General features: G+C 42.0%; 2 protein-coding genes across 8 annotated transcripts in view; one reads left to right on the forward strand and one right to left on the reverse strand.

Moving 5' to 3' along the window:
* Window positions 1-636: 636 nt before the first annotated feature.
* On the reverse strand, window positions 637-9,646 carry LOC102092009 (UDP-glucuronosyltransferase 1A9). Of its 2 annotated transcripts, none has more exons than XM_065069227.1 (5): window positions 8,206-9,646; window positions 2,929-3,060; window positions 2,575-2,662; window positions 1,571-1,790; window positions 637-1,061 (listed from the first exon to the last, which is right to left on the reverse strand). In XM_065069227.1, the coding sequence occupies exons 1-5, from the start codon at window positions 9,049-9,051 to the stop codon at window positions 764-766; spliced, it is 1,584 nt and encodes a 527-aa protein (XP_064925299.1). In that variant the 5' UTR covers window positions 9,052-9,646; the 3' UTR covers window positions 637-763. The 2 variants fall into 2 exon arrangements, with proteins under 2 accessions (XP_064925299.1, XP_064925300.1); XM_065069228.1 differs by lacking the exon at window positions 8,206-9,646 and adding an exon at window positions 5,352-5,411.
* Window positions 9,647-10,192: 546 nt separating this feature from the next.
* The window catches only part of USP40 (ubiquitin specific peptidase 40), a 33,914-nt gene continuing 22,266 nt past the window's right edge, over window positions 10,193-21,840 (forward strand). For 3 of the 6 annotated variants that reach the window (XR_010473758.1, XR_010473757.1, XM_065069219.1), the window contains exons 1-10: window positions 10,193-10,662; window positions 14,161-14,378; window positions 14,923-14,990; window positions 15,644-15,757; window positions 16,342-16,506; window positions 17,076-17,222; window positions 19,026-19,169; window positions 20,093-20,221; window positions 20,737-20,838; window positions 21,179-21,286. Coding sequence is in view for 4 of the 6 variants with exons in the window: in XM_065069219.1 (XP_064925291.1) it covers window positions 10,409-10,662; window positions 14,161-14,378; window positions 14,923-14,990; window positions 15,644-15,757; window positions 16,342-16,506; window positions 17,076-17,222; window positions 19,026-19,169; window positions 20,093-20,221; window positions 20,737-20,838; window positions 21,179-21,286 (1,449 nt within the window). In the remaining 2 variants the exon portion in view is untranslated. Of the gene's footprint in view, window positions 10,663-10,703; window positions 10,898-11,937; window positions 12,075-14,160; window positions 14,379-14,922; window positions 14,991-15,643; window positions 15,758-16,341; window positions 16,507-17,075; window positions 17,223-19,025; window positions 19,170-20,092; window positions 20,222-20,736; window positions 20,839-21,178; window positions 21,287-21,840 lie in introns of those variants that run through there. The other 3 variants (XM_065069222.1, XM_065069220.1, XM_065069221.1) reach the window with 3 other exon arrangements.

A 21,840-nucleotide genomic window follows, 5' to 3' on the forward strand; every position in this document is an offset into this window, starting at 1 on the left:
AGAGGATGAAAGCGACAACTGGCATCAGTCCTGGACGGGGTGCAGGTGGTGTGGATGCCCGTGAGAATTGGGCACTGCGTGGGTACAGGCTGAGGAGCAGAGTGCCCATCCCCTTGAACTAAAGTACATGCTCTTTCAAGCAGCAATAGAAAATAACAGCAGCAGGTACTTAGCAGGACACCTGTGCTGCCATAATGTACCTGGATGCCTCTGTACGTATGCCTCCGAATATTAACTTACGTTTAAGGTCTTTTCTGACTTTTCCTATATGTAGTAGTGTGGGGACTGTGACACCCTCCGGATATGAACTGTCATGAGTGGGTGCGCAACACTTTTTCATTAGTGATCTGGAGGGTAGGATCCAGCATAGCCAGATGAAATGTGCTGATGATACCACACTGAGTGGGGAAGTAGACACTTTGGAAGGAAGAACCACCCTGCAGGGTGGAAAGGTTGGACCAGATGATCCTTGAGGTCCCTTCCAACCTGGTATTCTATGATTCTTAGAGAGGTAAAAAAAAAAAATGTCACCGTGAGCCCTTTGTGCAGGAAGACCTGGAAGCCAGGAGCCTTGAACTTCACACTATCTTCCCAAATGACCGGAGCACTTCTATACAAATTATTTTTAACAATCAATTCTAGTTTAAAGGAATGTTTTTATTTCCTGAATGAAAGTCAGCAATTATTTGAGTGAAATTTGAGATGTTCTCTGATCCTTCTGGCCTGGAGCAGAGTCCTTATTCCCTACCACTGGTTCCATCTGCTAGTGAGACTTTGCTTTGGTTGGCTTTCTTGCTCTTCCCTTCTTCGAGCAGCACCTGCGGCAGCAGAACAGGCAGCACTTCAGAGAAATGAAGAGGGAGAGGAGCACCACGGCCAGGAGGAAGGCGATGACGTCCAGGGAGTGGTACTGGATCCAGTTCAAGTCGTGAGCAGCGGGGCGCAGGTGTGGGGCCCCTTTGTGTTTCATTACGAACTCCACCCAGTGCACGGCCAGGTCCAGCGGGTGGATGGGTCTGTCGAGGTGAAGCTCAGAGAGGCGCTTGATGTTCTCTTTGTACCTGCCAAGGAAAGATGTTGGGTGTTTTCAGTGACTCCTGCTGCTGAGACTGAGACACCGGAAAAAGGGATGCAACGTTAGTTGTCTGATGGCCCACTGGGGACTTCTCTGGTGGTGTCCTCCCACCCCATGAGAAGGAAAATGGCAAAGATACAGGCTCAGAAAAGTGCTATTTTCAATGATAAACAAAGGAGAAAAGGTATGAGAAAAGAAGAAAAAGCTCAGTTTGAGCTGTCAGCACAATCTTTGGGGTGAAAGTTCTCTGATACCTGTATCCTCTCATATCAGCCAGTTCTTGTCACCTAGTGATTATGATCCTGGGCAGTGAGAAGGACAGTGCTGTTATGGGGACAGGACAAGGTTAACCCTGGGTAAGCGTCAGCTTCTCAGTGGTGTGGCTTTGGTATAAGAAAGCATATAAGAACAGATTAGCATTCTGTTAAGCTGGAAGCCAGAGTGCTGGTGTTACACAACAGTAAAAGGTAAAGAGCTGTTTTTCTATATACTGACTTCTTATCATTAATAACCGCTTTCAGGGCAGTGGATATGTCCTGTGAAGTCATTTCAAGTATATTCAGTGTCAGTCCTGCTCCCCGTGACTCTATTCGCTTGACGTTGTCCATCTGGTCTCCAAATAACGGCATTAGTACCATTGGCACTGCGTTGCATATACCCTCGTAGATACCGTGTGAGCCTCCGTGGGTAATAAAGGCACGAGTCTTAGGGTGAGCTGTAGAGGAAAGACAGACTTGCTTAGCTTTTTGATTTCTTAAGTCACAGTAACACATCCCTGGGGAAAGAACTTGCACAAAAACAGCACTGGCATTCATAAATCAAGAACTTTGGGCTGTCACGTGTATCATTACTTATGGACAGACTCAGGGCTGCAGAGAATGGGCCATTACAAGGGACTGAGTGAACCTTGGGTTGTAGAGCCCTTTCTTGGTTTGGGTAATCTCTGGAAAGGCTTGGATAATCCTCCAAAGCTTCTCTGATTTTAGGATGAAATCAGAGCCAAGTGACGTATAAGCAGGAGGCTACCATCACTTACATTTTTACCATGTCTTCCATTTGCTGGCTTTTCAGATGGCCCACAGCTGAGTCCTGTTGTCTAACAAACTAGTGTACACCTGCCAACAGCATGTACTATTTTACCACTTGAAAAGCCTGGTGACCCATCTGGAAATGCTCTCTTGGGCACCTTAAATTTTATTTTCAGTCCAGTAGACAAAAACATGATAAAAATGCACAGCTGGCTAGTCAGAGGTAAAGACCACCGTTTTTGACAGAAAGGGTAGTGAAGCATTGGAACACGTTTCCAAACAGTGTTGTTTCATAATTTGGCAAATTTGAAGTTGCAACCAGATAAGTTTCTAAACAGCAAGGGACGAAAGTAAATCCTGTGACCCACAGTGATACAGGGACTCAGCAGAGATGATGCTAATGGGGCCTTACCGCAGCAGTATCAGACTAAAAGAAACACGCTGGAGTCACTCAGGGTATCTCAGACCTACCTAGAAGATCATTCTGTGGCAGCCATTTGACGAGCTTCACGTTCTTTGGCAGGTTGTGGGGCGACTTTCCCACGTATCTCCACAAAACCTGTCAAGAAAAGTAAGCACAACAGCAGTTCTCAGCAACTGGTCTCTTGATGCTCCTCAGTGGGTTTGAAAAGCACAGCTGAAAACTTCCACGATGCACAAAACCTGTTTTGTCTTGTGGAGCAGCTGGGCTGATACTTCCTTCTGGCATCAGGGAGCAGGAGAAAGAAGGGAAGACCAAGCACACCAAAAAGGAAAGCTAATCATGTAGTGTATTTGAAAAGAGCATTGAATTGCTGTGCTGGAATTGGGAGAGGGAAACCATACCGTCTGAGGGACAGAGCCCAAGGCATCTGCAATTTCTTCAGCTTTCTTCATAGGAATCTCAGAGACCATGGAGCCCAGCGAGAAGACAACAATGCCATGTTCTCCAGAGGCATTCACAATAGCTTCAAATTCCTGCCAATACAGAGTGCATCCTGAGTCAAATTCCTTTCCACGTGACGTGCTGTACTTTGTCACATTCCCACAAAACTGGGAAGGCAATAAAATGAGCAGCTAACACAACAAAATTATGATCAGGAAATTCAGTTCTCTATAGGGAAATCAGTTCTGGGCAAAAAAAAAATCGGCACAGGGGGATGAACAGAGTTATGGAGCTGCGTGAGTGTTTGCAGAATTGAAGCCTGAGCCATAATACAGTAGAAAATATTTACTCTAAAACCTTCATGCAGCAAAGCCTGCCTGCTCACAGACAGCAGTTTCTGTGCAGTAAACAAGATCCTATAGCAATACCCAGGTGAATATATTGTGCTTTATTTTCACATTTATTACAAGTCAGATGCTCTGGATTTGGAGTTGGTGCTCTTCTTTTCAGACCATGCAGCTGCAAGAGAAAATGAAGATTTTTGCAAAGTGTTCTGACAGCAGAAAGCTCTGACTTCTAATGTCTGCATTTTTTGGGCCTGCTTTGAGTATAATCATATTGAATCACTGCTAAATTTTTAATCTGTTTTGTTTGTTTGATTTAAATACAAGAAGGACTAGGAGATTTGCCACTGGAATCCAAGAAAAATATTTGGTAAGGCCAGACAAACCTGGAGGGAATTACTGCAGGCATCAGAGTTAAGTGGAATAAAATGAACTAAATGTCCCTGTAAGTCTGGCAACTGAAATGTTATATCTAAGGTCTGAGGGGATAACAGGGATCGACCCTCTTAGTTTATGCCCCATTATGTATTTTTGTGGCTGACCAGAATGCCAAGGCTCTTTGCTTGAGACTGGATCCCACAGCAAAGGAGCCATTGAAGGTTTGGTGACAGCCACATCCTGAGGAGCAGACCTCGTGCTCTCCTGGGGGCAAGCAAGGTGAAATGCAGTTGTAATTTCAGGGCTTGGTTCTGTCTTACCAGACTTCTCAGAAGACGTGCTCTACATTAAGGCACCATAGATACCTGGTTGGGAGTGCAGTTCTGTGTAAACTCACAGGCATCTGGGAACTGCAAAATCCTCCCTAAATTACCAATGTGCTTTTGATACGACGTTCTTTGGCACTTCCTGATGCCCTGGAATAGATATGGCTATTTCAGAGCATATTCAGCACTGTTTATTCTCTATGGGACCAGTCACATCAGTTTTACTCTATTCTTTAAACGTTTTTGCATGACAAGGTCTGACTCTCTGCTCAGGAACGCCACTAGCATTAAGAAACGTTTTGTAGCACTGCTTTGGAAATAGGTGAGTTATTGTACTAAAGTCTTTTTAACCAGGCTCTGCTTGTATAGGTGGGTGCTACACATGACCTTTATGAAATATCTGCAGTAGACACTAACTGAAAAACAAGAGAAACCATTAAGAATTAGGAGGATTTCTTTGGGGAAAGTGACAGATATTCTATACTTAAGAAGCTGGACATAGTTCTAGCAAACCATAGTTGCAGTCCAGATCTGGAACAGGTTTATCTTCAGATTTGTTCCTATATTGTACCAGTTATCAAAGCAAAAGCCCTGAGTCTACAGTAGTAAAGGTGATACAAGCTCAGCAATAACTTCTGCTGTTGCAACACCACCGCGGTCTGAAAAACGCAACAAATGACAGGCATCTGTGTTATATGCACAGCCCACTAGGGACATTTGAACAAGTTAGGGAAGGAGGGTAGATAGTTATACTCCTGAAGGTTTCTGTTTCCAATCATCCTCTTCTATGCTTTCTTCCACAAATGTGCTAGGAGCTCCCTCTACTGTTTTTGATTGCCTACCCTGCTAGGATTTGGGGTATTCATGCACGTTATTGATCTCTGTCGCACACTATCAGCGCCTGGGTATACCCCCAGAGTTAATTCCACATTTCTACTTTGTGCCCAGTTAAGTCTCCTACAATTAATCAATATTGCACAAGTGTTAGGGGTATGAATATGATCTAGCATGATTTTGTCCTTTATCTAGATACAGTAGAACTGCCATGATTGTCTGACATTACTTGATATGCTTCCAACAAGCTAAGCTATAGCTAGGCAGCTGTATAGCTTAGACAACTTCACCTAAGCTCTTCCGGAGAGAAACCCTTCAGCTGCTCACAGTGCAACGAAGCTAAGGTCTTGTGATCATCTATCAGAGCCTGAGATTGCTACTTCCAAATCAAGCCATCCTGGTATTTGATCACATTTGTGCTCAAGCACAAATACTACTATAGGAAGCACTAATAAATTACTAATAAATGCTATAATGCCCTTAATGGAAACAGCGACGTACCTTCGATACTGACTTTCTCTGAGCACAGTTGATGCCTCCAACATAGACCATATTTGGCATTATTGGGCGCGGGTACTTCAAAAAAGAAGTCATATCTCGTCAGCCAAATGCATGCTTTGCTAAACAGTTCCAGTACAGTGAATGCTGAACAGATTTACAAATAATTCTCATTAAATGCTGGAGATTCAGAGATAAAGAGTATTTCAAGTGCCATGATAAGAAGTGACCAAATCCATTTGGAACTTGCTGTTATGTTACTTTCTCTGAACTTGGTATGACCTTCAAGAGCAAAATTAGTTGGCTGTAAACTGTCAATACAGTCTCTGTAGGAGCACAAGTCTCTTGCCAGCATGGCTACATTTTCTTACAGACTCAAAAGATTACCTAGCTTTTATACCAGACCATCAGGGAAAAGCTGTGGAAAAGGTGAGGCAGCGACAGGAAGAATTAAAAAGAAAAAACAGACGTTAACAAAGAATAGACAGACAAAGAAAGTATGCAGTTCTTGAGCTAGGACAGAAATGTCTCATTCATTTTTCAAAATAGCCTGTGTTATGTTCATTATCCAGTAGCAAAGGGCACTTAATGTTTTAAGTTAACCAGTTGTTTGAATAAGTTATATGAACACAAGAAGCATTTTGAAAGGCTGCTATAGCTTACATTTCTGAACTTTGATCAAATTTTGTTTTTACACGCTGCACACAATAGCAACTTCACAGTAACTTTGGGCAAAAGTGTCTCAGGGCTCACAGTCTGAGTTCATTTGCAATGTTCTCTTAATGAGGGACCATTTATCCTGCCAGCCTTCAGGTCCTTCTGGAGTCATTAGAGGCTGATGCTGGCACGGGACCTCTGCTCAGCCGAGATACCGGCTCTGACTTCCTGCAAGCCTTGTATTAGATTTCCAGACACATTGGGATTTGGCAAGTGGATTTATGTGTCTGTTAATGAATATGTACTTGCTGCTGAGACAGATGCCCATGCAAAGTGGGACATGAGGAAGCCCAGCCTGCGGCAGTCAGTGCATTTATCTTAGTCAATAAGTGCAGTTTGTGTTCCCCCAGGGCCAGTCCTGTAGTCGCATGTTCTCCCACTCCTTTTACACAAGAGCACTGCAGGATGGAGAGGATTCTTATAGCTCAGGAGGGTCAGGGAACGCGGGATATAATTCCCAGCTCGGTGCTGGAGAAGACACACTTGCCCAGTTCTGCAGAGGCAGGAGCTCCACAGCACCCTGGTGCAGGTTCTCCACAGAACCGTGTGAGATATGGCAGCGAGGAGTCCTCTTCTGGAATGAGGCCACAGCGCCTGTTTTTTCTGCCTGTGCAAAACTGTGGACAGTGTTGACAGGTCTGTGGCTTAAGCTTCTCGTCTGAGAAAATAAAATGCATCTTCCATCTCTTGTTCTCTCTCCCTTTTCTGGTCATCCTTTTTGTTTTCTTGTTGAATAATGGGCTACTGTGTTTCAGAGAACTACCTATTCTAATAATACACTTGTATTTCTGAAAAGTCATGACCAGCCCAGGGTTTACTACTGTGTACAGATAAGCAGATTGTTTTTTTTTCCCCATGCATGACTCACTTCACATTTGTTTACACTCTGCTGCATTATTGCCTTGCTACTGGGCACTGTTTGAAGTGAAATAGGAGAAATTCTTCTGCTCTCTGCAGATGATGTTCCTGAAACAGGTGGACTGAAGATATGCAAGTACTTTCAAGGTTTGGAACATGTGGTTTCCACCAAATGACAAATGTCAGTGTGAAGATGGGAGATGCCAGGTATAAAATGAGGGCAGGATGGCACTACCCTTGCAGTAAGCAACAAACTGCATCTCTGAGACCTTCAGATATAGCAGTTAAGACTTAAGTCATGCAACCAGCAAGAATTTACATCTTAAATCTCAAACTATGAAGCAACGTTTTCTTGAGCCTAATGTAAGACAATGTCATATTTATAATATTATTCTAGGATTTGAATGTACAATGTTATTCTTTATCAAGTTCAGTGGACTCTGCAGAAGCCTGTCAAAGAGTATGAAAGAAATGTGAAGGAATGAAAAAACATCAGCTCAAAACTGCTGTCCTGCAATTATACAGTGAAATTGTGTGACCACAATTCAGAAGCAAGGCAGTAATTTCCTATCATAGGAAAGAGATTTGTGTCCTGCTTTGTGCCTGGAAAGAAGTGTCCAGTGCTATTAATTCTTTAGAGACCATATAGTAACTATCAAAATAGATTTAAATTTCTAGATTAGGATTAAAAACCCTGCAGAACAATTCTGGTAAAAGCAAATGTCAAGAAACAGGTATGAAAACTTAGCTGAGTTTTGCATACAAGTGTATTTCACCAAATACACTCTTTCAGATTAATTCTTCCCAGTTCAACGGGACATTTATGTTTCACCATGACCTACAAACAGAAACAACAGAGTTTGGAAGCCACAAGTCATCAAAACACAGACAAGGCAATTAAACTGACTTTACTGAGCACAGAGTTAAAAACATAAGATGACTCTCAGAGCATGGTCTGTGGGGTTTTGGTGAGGTCAAAGAAAGATGTCAGACTCCAGGAAAACAAAATAAAAATGCATTGAGTTGGGCAATATACATTCACAGAGGATGGTAATTTGTAGCTGGCCGATGAAGTCCATTTCTTGTTGGACTTGCCCAAAAATCCTCATTAATTCAAATAAGTCACCTACCTCCATGATGATAATTTGATTTCAGCCTGTGCAAAACAACTGCAAAAATCTGGCTGCATTACATCATTACCAGAAATATAGAACTAAATTTCCAGACAAGATGTAATCACATTCCATTGCAAAATGTGTAATTTGGAGGAAAAAGAACATACCTTGGGCAGTGGTTTCTTCTCAGCACAGTTTATACCTCCAATAAAGACCATATTGGGCATCACTGGTCTGACGTACTCAAACACAAAGTCATATCTCAGAAGCCAAATGGAAGCAGAGTTGAACATGTCTAGCAGGGATACATCTCTCTGAAGAACTTCGGAGGAAAACGCTAGTGCTTCTTTGTAGAAACCGTAACAGTACACAGGCTCCAGGAGGGAAACCAGTGCATTTTCCACTCTCTGGAAAAAAGTCATGCGATCCGAGTTGAAGGTGAATAGTCTTGGAGCGTAAGACAGAGGGCTTGGGCACTGCGCTGCTTCGTAGTGTAAGTTGCAAGGGAATCCCCTCATGAAGAACACAGACGGAAGAGCAAGATACTTAGAAATTGTTGCTCCGCACATAAGGATGGGGTCGGTTAGGACAGCATCGAAGCCGCTTTGATTCAAGTACTGCAAAGTCTCCTTGTTCCTGAAAAGGTCCTTGCACTGAGCTAAGAATATATGGAAAGCATGCACAGAGCTGTTGTACATCGCTAGAGTGTTCAGCGGAAAAGGCAAGTCCTTCAGGTGAACAGCAAGGTAGTCACGAAAGTTATTATCCAGGTCTTCTACTGTGTAAGACACTGGATATGTTTTCACCGTGTATGCCTCTGTCTTTCCTACCTGCCAGCTTACTTCTGGTGCAACCACCACCACTTCATGTCCTCTCTCGGTGAGCTTTTCAACCACAGGCTTCATGCTAAGCCAGTGGCTTCCATCCATGGGCACCACCAGGAGTTTCCCTCCATCTGAGAGGCTGGGAATGAGGAGGATAAAAATCCAGGCACAGCAAAGCCGCAAAGTCATGTTCCTGTGGTGAGAGTACACACTGTGAAAGTCTTCTTCAAACTGTAGCTTGAAGACTCTTTTGAAGGAAGCCAATTGGTTTATCTGTTGAGTTGTCCTTCTCTGTCTAGTTAATGATTTAGTGCTCTGGGTTGTGGGTTGTGTTTTTTTTGTTAATCATTATTTGTAAAGCCAAATGCCATGACCCCTTTCTGTGCTGAGTCATTGGATTTCCTCAGCGTTTCACGGAGAACTAGCCCCTCAACCTGCCGGTCAGATTCATTCAGACTTCTCTCTTGAGCACGGATGTTCAGATAATTTCTCCGAGGACAGAACAAGACACTCTCAGGATAAAGGGAAGGGGCCGATGAGCCAACTCTTTGGGCTGGCAGGAATCTCCACAGTCTGCAATGACCCCAAGAAGAGACACTGAGAGAGGCTGACTGAGGGGGAAATGCTCTGAGATGGAAGTGAAATAAGTACTCTCCTAATCTTTTGTGTTATAAAATGTAAGGGAAAAAATAGGAACACCTGAAATATGTTATTTCCAGATTTACATAAAACACACATTTGATCATTGGGAAAACGACCAGTTTAGTAAACAATGTTTTTTCGTGAAAAGTTCTTTGTGTTTTGTTTCGGTTTTTGGTTTAGTTTTGGGGTTTGGTTTGGGGTTGGTATGCTTTGGGGGTTTTTTTGGCCACTCTGCATTTGCCGACAAGGGGTAAGCAGAGAGCTGTTATGAAAAGGTCCTCTCCTCCGTTCTGCAGCTGGAAGAATTTGCCATCCAAACCTCACAGCACCATCCAAACCTCGCAGCACCCTTAATGTGAAGGGAGTGGCTGCAAAGGCAAGTGCAGGACAAGCAGGGTGAAGTTAATCAGTACCTTAGAGGTGTTTCTGAGTGTTTGAGAGTTTGCAGCAGCTCCCTCGGTTGGCTTGGCTATTTGGCAAGGATTTCTTGGTTAGTTAAACTTTGCTGGGTTGAAGGGAGCGCGAGATAAGAATTGCTTTCCTCTCAGACGTGCAAGAAGGCAGTAGGGACTTTGGATTTGGGTAAGAGGCAGCGTAGCTGGGGGATGCTGTGGGAGAAATGGACAAGCCCAAGGGGGAGGAGCTCGGGGAGGGGACTGGACCAGAAGGGCAGGAGGAGAAGCAGCCCCAGCAGCTGTGAGGTGCTGCCAGGCTGGTGCATGAGCTTCTCCCCTGCCTGTGTATTTCAGAAGGCTGGGCAGGGCCTGTCTGCTGGTGCCCTGGGAGCTTTGGGTCACGGTGGAGACGTCTTGCTCTCCTCCTCGGCCAGGTCCAACCGCCCAGCAGAAGCTGATTCTCCTCCAGGCCGCCAGGCTGGCGAAGCAGCGCAGGCCCCGGGGTCTCCATGGCAACGCCGGGGGGTGTGACGGCAGGAAACTACAGCCCCCAGAAGGCTTTGCGGGGACGCCGCTCCTCGCGGCAGGCAGCGCGGCCGCCGGCGCCGCACTACGACTCCCAGCGGGCCGTGCGCACTCTCCCGCCCGGGAAAAGCCAGTGCTGCACAGTCTTTGGTTTGCGTCGGCACCCGGTTCCTTCCCGCCGCTTGCAGGAGGCTTCCCCCGCTCTGTGGAGCGAGGAGGGACCGCTGTTCTTGGCCGGGTGAGTGAAGTCCTGGCGCCGCGGCTTTGCGGTCCCAGCATGCTTTGCGCGGCGCCACAACAAAGATGGCGGCGGCGGCGGGGCCGTGGCGCTTGATCTCTGCCCGGGCTCTGGCCCTCGCCTCTGGGCACTGAGTCGGGCAGGCGGTCCTGGGGTTCGCTCCCCGGCGCTGCGGACCGGCCGGGGTGCAGGCGGCAGGCCTGGGGCCCCGGTCCTCGTTCTCTTTTCGGTACCGGTGAGTCCGGGCCCAGCCCCGTGGGGGCTCCGGGACTGGAGCACATGGCGGGTGGAGAGGGAAGGGTTGTAGGGAAGGCGAGGGGCAAGATCGGATTGCTGTGGGGAGGGCACGGGTGCAGCGTTATGAGGGGTGTGAGGAGCCAGAGCCGAGTTACAACGTGGGAGGTCCCCACCTGGTGTTTTGGGATCCCCTTTCATGGGCTTTTTCCAGCTTTGGCAGAGCAAGACCCTCGTAAGTGATGTGTGCTGAGTTGGCCCTGCTGTGTGAGGGCACTGGACCAGAGCGTTGTGGCTTAACCCGAGCTAGCAATACAACCACGATAGCTGCTCACTCACCCCCTGCCCCAATAGTGGGGAGAATCCAAACGGAAGGGAGAAACCTGGATTGAGATAAACGCAGTTTAATAAAATAACAAAATATGAATACACTACTAGTAAATATATCTAGATATGTATAAAATAGAAATAAAAGATACTCGGGGCAATTCCTCACAAACACACTGAGGAGCCAGTGCCAGGAAACAGCACCTGGTCCCACAGCCAATCCCAGAGAGAGAAAAGAGGGAAAAGGCAGGAAGGCTCAGAGGCCTCTGCAAAACAGAAAAAGTCTGAACTAAGATGCCTGATCCAAACTCCCCTGGCTGAGCGCCAGAGAGAGAGTGAAAGAGAGGAGGGAGGAAGGCACAGCTCTCCTTATATCTGAAGCATGATGCTAATGGGATGGAATACTCTTATTGATCAGTCTGGATGTCAGTCAAGCTCTGCTCCATCTATGCCCCCGTTCCCTAATCCCGCACACCTGTGGGCAGAGCATTCAGAGTGTCCTTGCCTCTCAGACCATAGCAAATAAAAACATTAACTCTGTGCTGGGCTGTTATCTTCTTCTTCTCAAACGAAGTCCAAATAATGAGTGTGCTAGGTATGGCAAAGAAAGTTTTCTAACTGCATGTAGAAAATTAACCCGTTTTCAGTCAAACCAGCACACACAGTCATCATCCAGAAATTCATTCTGATCTGTATTACCTTGTGGCTTTTAAGGGAAGGAAGCTGCTAGCAATGCTTTGAGGATCCTGAAATAAGGAGCGAGGGAGGTTTTGGCACCGTCCTGCTGAAGTGCCGCTCTGGAGCTGTGGGTGGAACAGCAGGCTGTCAGTAAGATGATCACTGTCTCCTAGGTATGCACCTTTTTATGGTGAACAAACCTATTAGAAGCAAGCTGTTGTGCATTCGGATGAGGAAAATAGGAAGAGTTGTAATCTTTGGTTGGTTAAAGTGCAGCAGGCCTGACTGGAAGTTAAATGCAGTCTGAGGGGCAGTTTGGAAGGAGTCCTAAACCTGATTATTACATCTTGAAGCGTGGGAGGTGGGAGCTTTACAGGTTTTTGCAGGGCTTCTAGGTGATCAAGGTATAAGAGCTGCATTCAGAGGAGGAAAACCTAATGCAAAGGGATCAAAATGATTTATTTCCTGTCTGTATTCATTGAGAAGGTTCTCCAGCCACGTAATTTTATTTGGTGGGGATTTAGAAGGGGATATGCATTGCATTAAGTGCTGAAGAAGCATTACAGAACAAGCAGAGTGAACATGGCCGTGCCGCTTCATAGTCAGCTGCCCTGAGCACAGCCCTTCACCTAAAAACTGCTCTAAAATGGGCTTAATGTAATGCTGTTTTGTACAAAGAATTGTAGCAGATGCCTGAAGATCTACTGGTTGGTCTGTCATCTACATTTAAATTTTCAAATGGTGTTCAATAAGGTTTGCTGCTGGAGGCTCTTAAAGAAGTTAAGCTGACACAGGAGAAGGTTATTGCTTGATTGAATAATTAGCTAAAAGATGGGAAACTGAAGATCAGCAGTCCCGGAGGGGAGCGAGGGAGAGATTGTGTCTTTGCTAGAGCATGTGTTCAGCACATTATAATCTATCAGGAAAAAACAGTGAATGCTGAGGTGATAAATTTTTCTCGTGAAATCAACCAGTGTATTTCAGTAAACACATGTTCCATCAGTGACGCTTCGAAGTCTTTGTGCTCATGCGTGGCTGAGTGATGCAACAGCAGGTAAAATGAACCGTACATGAGTACAGAGAGATGCAGCATGAGGCAGAGACAATCGCAACCTTACAGTTATGTATAGATATTTATGTAATGTGAGTAAACAGTGCTGGAGTTTGAAGTGAACACATAGAAGCTAGGTCTTGGGATAATAATGAACATTGCTTAAAGCAATTTAGTGCCTAGCAGTTGTACAAAAAGAGAACAAACCAGAGAAGCATTATCTATAAATATATATGTATATAGACATGGTTTGCACATATCTTGAACATTGCAGGCAGCTGCAGTCCTCTGATCTCAGAAATAGCAAGGCGGAAGGTTAAGGGATTCAGTGGAGGTAGATAAGGATAATCAGAGACAGGGAACACATTCAGTTGTAGGACTGAATATGTGTTCATGGAGGCTTTTATCTGGAAAAGAAGTTTGAGAGCAATATGATAAACTTCTGTGAACTCTTAAGTAGAATAAAGTTATTTGGGGAGTGATTATTCACTGCTTCAGTATAATTCAAAATTACTCACTGCTACTACAAGAGATACAGCATACCAAGTGAAATTATAGGGTGGCAAATACAAAACAAAGGGAGGTTACTCTGGGAGTCCTGGTACATGCTAAGAGGTTGCAAGGATTCCAAAAAGATCTGTGAAAAAATCCCCGTAAGTGGAATTAGATATCATTGAGTTTGTGATTCAACTGTCTGGAAGCAAAGATAATGATTTCATAAAATACCACTGGATTTTGGACTGTTTATTACACTTGTTGCATCTGAACTGGCCAATGCTACAGACAGGTTATATGTGCTCAGGGGTTTGTTGAGAGACAGCGCAGGGATTTTGATGAGTTTGAGAGGTTTTGCTCATCTTTCCTGCAGGAAAGTGGGCACCCTGAGCACTGGTTAATTATGGATGGTTAGAAGGAGATGTTTGTTTTGATAGGAGTGTTTTTGATAATGCAGAAATGAAATGCCATGTATTTGATTCCAAGTTAAAAGTCTGTTCAGGCCTGTGGTAACATGAATGCTTTTAATTCACGTCTTTTGTTATTACATTAGTGCATGCTTTTGCACAGTTTTGACACCTGCTTTTAGAATGAACAGAATAAGATGAAAAAAGTTACAAACATTCTTCTGTCAGGACTTAAAGGCTCATCATGTAGAGGTGGGTGGATTCAATTGCATATTTAAAGTAAATGGATTATTTTCTGTTTTTAAGGGACTGTTTTGCCTTCACAATGTTTGGGGACTTATTTGAAGAGGACTTTTCCTTTATTTCAAACAATCATTGTGGAAAAGGGAAGAAATCAAAGCCCAGAGATTCCGAGCCTCCAGCTCCCAGGGATTTCACCAACCTCAGTGGTATAAAAAACCAGGGTGGGACCTGCTACCTCAATTCCCTTCTGCAGACTCTGCTTTTCACACCTGAATTTAGAGGTAATGTGTTCAAAACAATCTTAAAATAGTGTTGGAATTGCTGTTTTATGGTGACTTGCATTTCTATTTATTTATTTAAAAAACGCCACAAACACAGTTTGCAGAAACGGTTTGCTTCAGTTCGCTTCAAACAACTTATTACAGAATACGCAGAGCTGTTGGTCTGTAAAATTAGTAGAAATTGTACAAATTAGTACAAAATTAGCACAAAATGTAACTACTCGAAGGATTATGTTTTCTTACAGATGGACAACTGCAGACTGTGTAAATAAGAGAGGTTATTGCTGCCTGTAAAGTATCATTCATTTTTTAATGCAACCACTACAATTCCTGAAAAAAATAGATATTTTGCCATCTAAATACCTTGTGCTTTATTGTTATAGCTTGAGCCAGTTGTAAGGGTGACTGATGTTCAGAAATGTTGTTTAATATCAACTTAATTTGCCAAAAAGAAGAATAATGCTTGACGGTTAAAATACAATAAATCCTTAAAGAGGAGACATTGTCTTTTTTATAAATAGGGGTTTTTTTTTTGCAATTATAGAGGCGCTGTTTTCTCTAGGACCTGAAGAACTTGGGACTCTGGATGACAGCAGTAAACCAGATGCAAAGGTATGTAAAACTTATTTGTCATTAATCACTGCTCAGTGTTGGTATGAAAGAATATTACTTCAGTTTGCATAAAACTCATGAGAATGAATGATAAACCTCATTTTGATACTGAAAGACAGTTTGGTTGGCTGATACTCTATTTTGCACACAGATGTAAGATTTCAGGGCCGTAGGCTTTTCCTTCAAAAGTAAGCTATTGAACCTGTTTCCGTTGAAATTGATAACGGAGAAGGTTTTGTCTTCAAGGGGAGGAGGAACAATCCCAAATTCTGCGCAGTCAACAAACCCTTTACTGAGCAAGGAGTATGTTAAATCTGTACGTCGTGATGTCGTATCGCTTAGTTCTTAGGGTTTAGTGTCATGAAAAATATCAGAGAAAGTTTCCCTTTTTTTTTTTTAACCATGGTGGTAACTTAATTTTAATCCTTGTAGTTTTACTTTATCACAAGATGTATGTTCCATGACTATTTGGCTGAGTAAGGTGAGACACTGTAGATTTTTGGGAACCAAGTCTGATGTTTATGTGTGAATGAGTAACCTGTGTTAAGAACGCTATAGGCAGTGGTTTATTACAAGTTTTGGACTTTTTAAATCTAAATGATTGGTTTGAAGACTTTCTGATTTGTTGGGTATGGTTTGTTTTTTATTTCTAGGTTCGATTAATTCCTTTACAACTTCAACGGTTATTTGCTCAGCTTCTGCTCTTGGACCAGCAGGCTGCATCTACAACAGACCTCACAGAGAGCTTCGGGTGGAACAGCCAGGAGGTACAAATCACCATCAGTGATACCGTTGTTGATAAACTTCTTCCTGAAGGGAGAAGTTTTTTTTTTTTTTAAGTCTGACATTTAAGAAATACCTGAAAATACTTCAAGCTGTGGAGACAGCATTGAATTGGATCGACTATTGTTGTATACTGCTGTATCTCCACATGAAGTACATTCCAATTGTTTACAGTGAGCAACAGAAGAAAATTGTTCCGTTAGATACAATTTCAGTAGCTTTTCCTTTGCTTTTACAGGAAGTTTTCTCCAAGAGTAATTTGGGTTCTTGTCCTCAAATTTTAGACTCTTACCTAAATTGAACTGCCCTCTTAGAGTTTAGTCTAAATCTACCCAACTGAAAGCGTCTTGTGTGGGTTATAGTTTATGTACTTGTAGCTACTCAGAGAGCATAAGTAAATTAAGAATAAAAAAAATTATAAAGGTAGTAAATATATGGGTACTTGTTGAGCTGTCTTTGTCACACTTAATATATGTTGCTTTTAAGCAATAAGCAAAGCAGATGGTGCTATTTTATTTCTTCAAGTTTGTTTATTTTTGGTTTTTGTTTTGTTTGTTTAATCATGCAGGAAATGAGGCAGCATGATGTGCAGGAATTAAATCGGATTCTGTTCAGTGCTTTGGAAACTTCCCTTGTGGGGACTTCGGGTCATGACCTCATTAATCGATTGTACCATGGGATTGTTGTCAACCAGATTGTTTGTAAAGAGTGCAAGAATATCAGTGAAAGACAGGTAAAGCTAGAGGATTTTCCAGGTTAGGTTTCCGGTCAGTCTGTTGAAGATGTTTTAAATGTTCTTTATTTAAATCTCAAAAAATAATGCCATCTTTGAGTGTCACTGATGGCCTTATTGAATCTAGGTAGTGTGCATTAGTTAGAGCGCTGCAGACTTGAAAATATGAAAATTATTCATGACTTTAAGTCTTGGCTGGCATTTTCTAAACCACCTACTTCAGGCTGTGACTCAGAGGTAAAAAAACAAGTGTGATTGCATTTTCTGAGTTGGTAAGCGTTGCCTTTGGTAGGTGTGGTTAGCAGATAGCTGAACAATTAGGTAATAAGAGTAAAACATATGTTTACAGTATTTTATGGTCTTTGTAATAGAAAAAAAAAGGTGTCATTTATTTATTTTTTATTTTTTTTTAAATTCTCTTCTGTGGATATATGGGATTATTTTCCCCATCAGCAACGAAGGCAGAATGAATGCTGACATCTGCTGTGGTGCATGGGGTGAATATCTTTCTAATGTACTATGAACTTAGACTACTTACTACCTTATTTTTTTGTTGTACTTCTGCTTAGGAAGATTTCTTAGATCTAACAGTGGCAGTAAAAGGTGTAGCTGGCTTGGAGGAGGCTCTGTGGAACATGTATGTAGAAGAAGAGTATTTTGAAAATGAAAACTTGTATCGATGCGGAACCTGTGATAAACTTGTTGAAGCTTCAAAGGTAATGCATTGGTGATTCTCAGTGTTCCGTTTGCTAACAGTTAGAAACTTCGTTTACATTGCTGTGTCTGCCCTTTAACTCTAAACCAAAAAACCTTGTATCAGATGATATATAAGAAGAGGATGCTAAAATCTGACCTGTTTTTCTTTAAACCTCAGCAACTGTGTCAAGAAAAGCTCACATGACTCATTTCTTGTCTTGAATATTGTTGCAGTCTTTATTCTAACCAATGGTGAATGGGATGGCATGTAGCTTCCAGAGTATTGCCTCATTCACACACCTCTACTGCCCCTGGCTTTGGGCATTTCAGAGGATAGGCTAAAAGGTAAGCTAGAGCATAAATTAAAAATAGATGGATGGAAATTCTCTCATAAAGATTACAAAAGGGAGACAAAAATAATGAATAGCTGTTGCTGTGCACAAGGAAATGGGATCTGTTGATCCAGCTATTGCATTTTTTTTGCTGATACTGAACAGGTTCTTGCACTGAAAAATTAACACCTTTGTAGGTGTTTTTAGTATGTTCTGTAGTGCTAGAGCCTGCAGGTGCGTAAGAATGTATTCATGCAAGGAACCACTCAGACAAGATCAGGACACAGACATAGACAGCTGTTGGTGTGCGCTGACATGTTCTGCTGTCTTCCCAACAGCAAAGCCTTTGGCCTGCTGGGTGACTCTCTTCTGCAGCAGAATGAGTGGAATCCAACCCTTGTGTGCGTGCTCCTTAATGTGGGAGTGGGTGCAAAGCCAAGCTGAGTACAAGTGAAGTTAATCAGTTATTTGGGATTTCATGACCTTTTGCCCAACCTCATGTGGCTTGATTAGAAGGGCTTGTTTGAGTTAAACTTTACCGAGTTCAAGGGAGTGCGAGAACGCTTGCTAACCTCTCAAATGTGCTCATCCACGCAACAAGGCAGTGGGAACTCTGATGTTGGGTAAGAAGTAACGTAGCTGGGGTATGCAATTTTAATTGTACAATCTGATTATCACTCGGAACAGCATACAAAATCCTTTGTGCTACTGAGCTCTGCTATGTAGTTTTCACAACTGATACAAATGGAATATCTAATTTGGGGGATTTCTTAAACCATGTGTGTGTTCCTGGGAGGCTCTCCGTCATGGCTCTGCAAATGGAGAGTTGGATGGAGACATTGGGAAGGCTCAGAAGTGTGTCTGTTGAGCTTAAACTCAGAGGTGATACAAGATGGTTGGTGTTGCTTCACACCAGGGTTCCTGATGTTCTCACACAGCATGTTGTTTGATATTGATCAATAATATTGCTTACTAAAATGGATTCTGTTGGCTTTGCTGCGTTGAAGGTCCTCTCTTGTATCAGTGAGGGTGACTTTAGCCCTTGTTTGGTTGTTCTGTGCAAGGGGCCAAGAGCAAAGATATTGGGAAGATACTGTATAGTCTGACTTCATAGGCAAGCACAAACCCAGGGGTCTGAAACAGTTCAAGAAAATCCTCTCACAAGGAACACATGGGTTATGGAAATGTAATTACTGACTAGAGTTTCAGCAACGTCCTGCTTTGTTTTTTGTAGCAGGATAAAGTATGGGACTGGTGATCACCATTCAGGGAAGGTATAGGGCTTGACAGTGTGGAAAGATCTTCATTGCTGTTAGGATGTCCAGTTGGTAGGGAATTGAAAATTAAGGAAGACATCTTAAAAATGAAAACACTGGTCATGTCTGCCTGTTGGAACAAAGTTTTGTTGGAAAATAAAGAGTTGACCATAGCAAGGTAGAAACGCTGCTGTTGTAACTACGTGCTTACAGTTTTTTAAAAATCATTTTACAGTCTGCTAAACTACGCAAGTTGCCGCCTTTTCTCACCGTTTCTCTCCTGAGATTTAACTTTGACTTTGAGAAGTGTGAAAGATATAAGGAAACGAGCTGCTATACATTCCCCATCCAGATAAATCTGAGGCCTTTCTGCGAGCAGGTTTGTATTATTATATTTGTTAAAGTTTCTACATACTCATCAGAGAACCAATATCTCAAGGACAAGTTATCTTTTATTTTGCATTTTGTCAGGGCAAGGTATTTGAGAAAATTTGTAGGGTTCTCCTGTGCCCTTCATTCCAAATGTATAGAATTCCAGTTTGTTTCCAAAAGACTACTTTCTAACTGACTGGGAAAGGGTATAATAATTACCTACAATTTAATCTGCCGTTTCCTTGAAAGAAAGATTATCACCTGGAAAGGGAAGTTTATTTTTGTATTGTCATTGTCTGATAACGTAATATATAGATTTAGCTATATATGTTTCATGTGCCTGAATTTATTTGATTTTTCTTAGGAATCCATCTTTGCATTCATATGTGTGTATTTTGATTATAAACTGAGCAATACCGCTGCTTGATGACAATTTTTGATCGTTAAATAAATAAAGAATATACTTAATAGAGGCAGCGTTACTGAAAAAGGCATTTTTCTTGCTGAAATATTGTAATGAAAGCTTGGACATTTCTCAGTGTTTGCATTTGAGGAAGCCTTTTTATCCCAGTTTGTTTGTGGACATAAATGTTTTCCATGTTTTTTTCTCTAGTCTTTTAAACAAAATTAGTCTGGTTATGAATGAACACCTTGAGCTGTTCTTCTGTTTGCATCAATATTTCATTATTTTAAATTTCCAATATTATTCAGAATCATGCTTAACAGCTTGCTTAATAAGCCTGTGCTTTGGTCCGTGGTTTGTGTCACTCCATGCTTGTGTTCCTCAGCACTCAAAACCCATTCCAATTTCCGCACATGCGAATGCAGACTGAAAAATACCTGAGAGTACACTGCTGGTATAAATCTGTCCTCGTGTGAAAGACTTACTGATACATGTTATTGTTACTGTTGTTGTTTTTCTTTTTTAAGACTGAAATGGATGATTCAGAGTACATGTATGAGCTCTTCTCTGTTATTATACATAAAGGTGGCTGCTATGGAGGACACTATCATGTTTATATCAGAGATGTGGATGAATTAGGAAACTGGCAATTACAAGTAAGTCATGAAGGCTTTTCTTACTTGCTTGATATGTCTTGTTTTTCAGAAAAGTTTTATGAGCTAGTGGATGAAATCTACATCCAAACTAATTAATATTTCAGTGAGGTGTTTGGTCTCTTACTTCATTGAGAAGGCTAGTGTTCAACAGTATATGATCTCTGTCAAGATTTTTTTAGCAAATGTTAGCTTTCTGATCTGCTGAACTATCTCATGTTACCAGGCTCACTTTTACTTTCCCAAATAAATTAATACTTTTGCTTAAGACTAACACAGTGATTTTAGTGGATGGCTCTGTCTGGCTGTTGGTAAATAACACAAATGCCTTTTTTATTAAAAATTGATAGCAGATATTCTGTATAACAATATACAGCTGTAGCAGGTGGGAGAGGCAGCTTATCAGAACTTCCATCACACTAAGAAATTGCACATGCTTATGTTAGTACAGACTGTAATTGAAAACCACTAGCTGTGTTTGAAACGGTATTTGTGATTCTCTTATTTTTCTTATCAAGGAAGAAGAGGGTAGGCTGACTGAAGATAAAGCTTTAAGAGATATTGAAAATGCCAAAGAAATGGAAAATCCATTGGCAGTCTTAAAAGGGATTTTATCAGAGGTATGGTATGTAAAGAGTTTATTGCTTTGATTTTTTGATATTGGGGAACCTAGAAGAAGGGGTGGTGTATGCAAGAGCGGGCAGGTTTAAGTGTACATAACGCTTCTGAACTTATTGTGAAACAGGCAAAACTTGTAAGCTGACTTTAATAGTGGCTCTTCATACAGAAAAGGGCCATTTTTGAGTATTTCTTCAGTAGCTTACCGAAGCCATTTCAAAGGGTGATATTACATTGGATTGTTTACAAACAGGGATGTTTAAGCACTTTAGAGTTGGCTTCTTTGTGCTGATCCCTTGACTTCTGTACCCTTTGTTATCTTGGTTTTTAATTTCTCTGTAGGAAGAATCAAAACAAATTCCTGTGGATCAATTAGGGCAGAAATTACTGGAGAAAAAAGGGGTGTCCTGGAATAAGAAATATCGAAAACAATATGGAGCATTACGAAAGGTAATATACGTGTATGTAAGTTTGTTTTTTACTGTTACGATAGCTTCACATTTATACTCCTATTGAATAGTCAGTAAGATAGAGCACGTGTAAGAGAGGTTTGTGAGATAAATTAGTACATGTAGGAGCATGAACAAGATTTTCCAGGAATTGTCTGCCCGAAAGCTTGTATCTTTTTTCCATCTATATGGTTGGCCTATAAAAAAAATGAACCTTACCTACTGAACCTCGTGTCTGTGAATGAAGCTGCAACAACACTCCTACCACTTGAACAGAGGAGCACTTACGAGAATTAAAGGAGAAATACAGTACCTCTTCACAGTCATAACATAAATGAGGTTTTGAAAATACATGTCACTTTTTGGTTGATTAGGGCATGTCCATAAAATCAATACTTGCAGTAAAGTCTAGTTTGTCCAGTTCCTTACTGTATTTTCTAATGCTTTAAGGAAAATACTTCAGCATTTGTGTTATGTGGAAAATTCATGTTTGAACTATGTTTTTAATAGAACTAACAATGCTGTTTTCACAATAATTATTTAAATGTAGATGTG

The sequence above is a fragment of the Columba livia genome, chromosome 7 (genome assembly GCF_036013475.1).
Source record: "Columba livia isolate bColLiv1 breed racing homer chromosome 7, bColLiv1.pat.W.v2, whole genome shotgun sequence".
NCBI lineage: Eukaryota > Metazoa > Chordata > Aves > Columbiformes > Columbidae > Columba > Columba livia.

Bases quoted from the DNA above. Each gene is read 5' to 3' on its own strand.
- LOC102092009 (XM_065069227.1), bottom strand. From the start codon at position 9,051: ATGACTTTGCGGCTTTGCTGTGCCTGGATTTTTATCCTCCTCATTCCC. The intron at 2,663-2,928 runs GTATGGTTTCCC...TTTTCTTGACAG, and splicing joins TGGGCTCTGTCCCTCAGACG to GTTTTGTGGAGATACGTGGG. The intron at 1,791-2,574 runs GTAGGTCTGAGA...TTTCCTCTACAG, and splicing joins GCCACAGAATGATCTTCTAG to CTCACCCTAAGACTCGTGCC.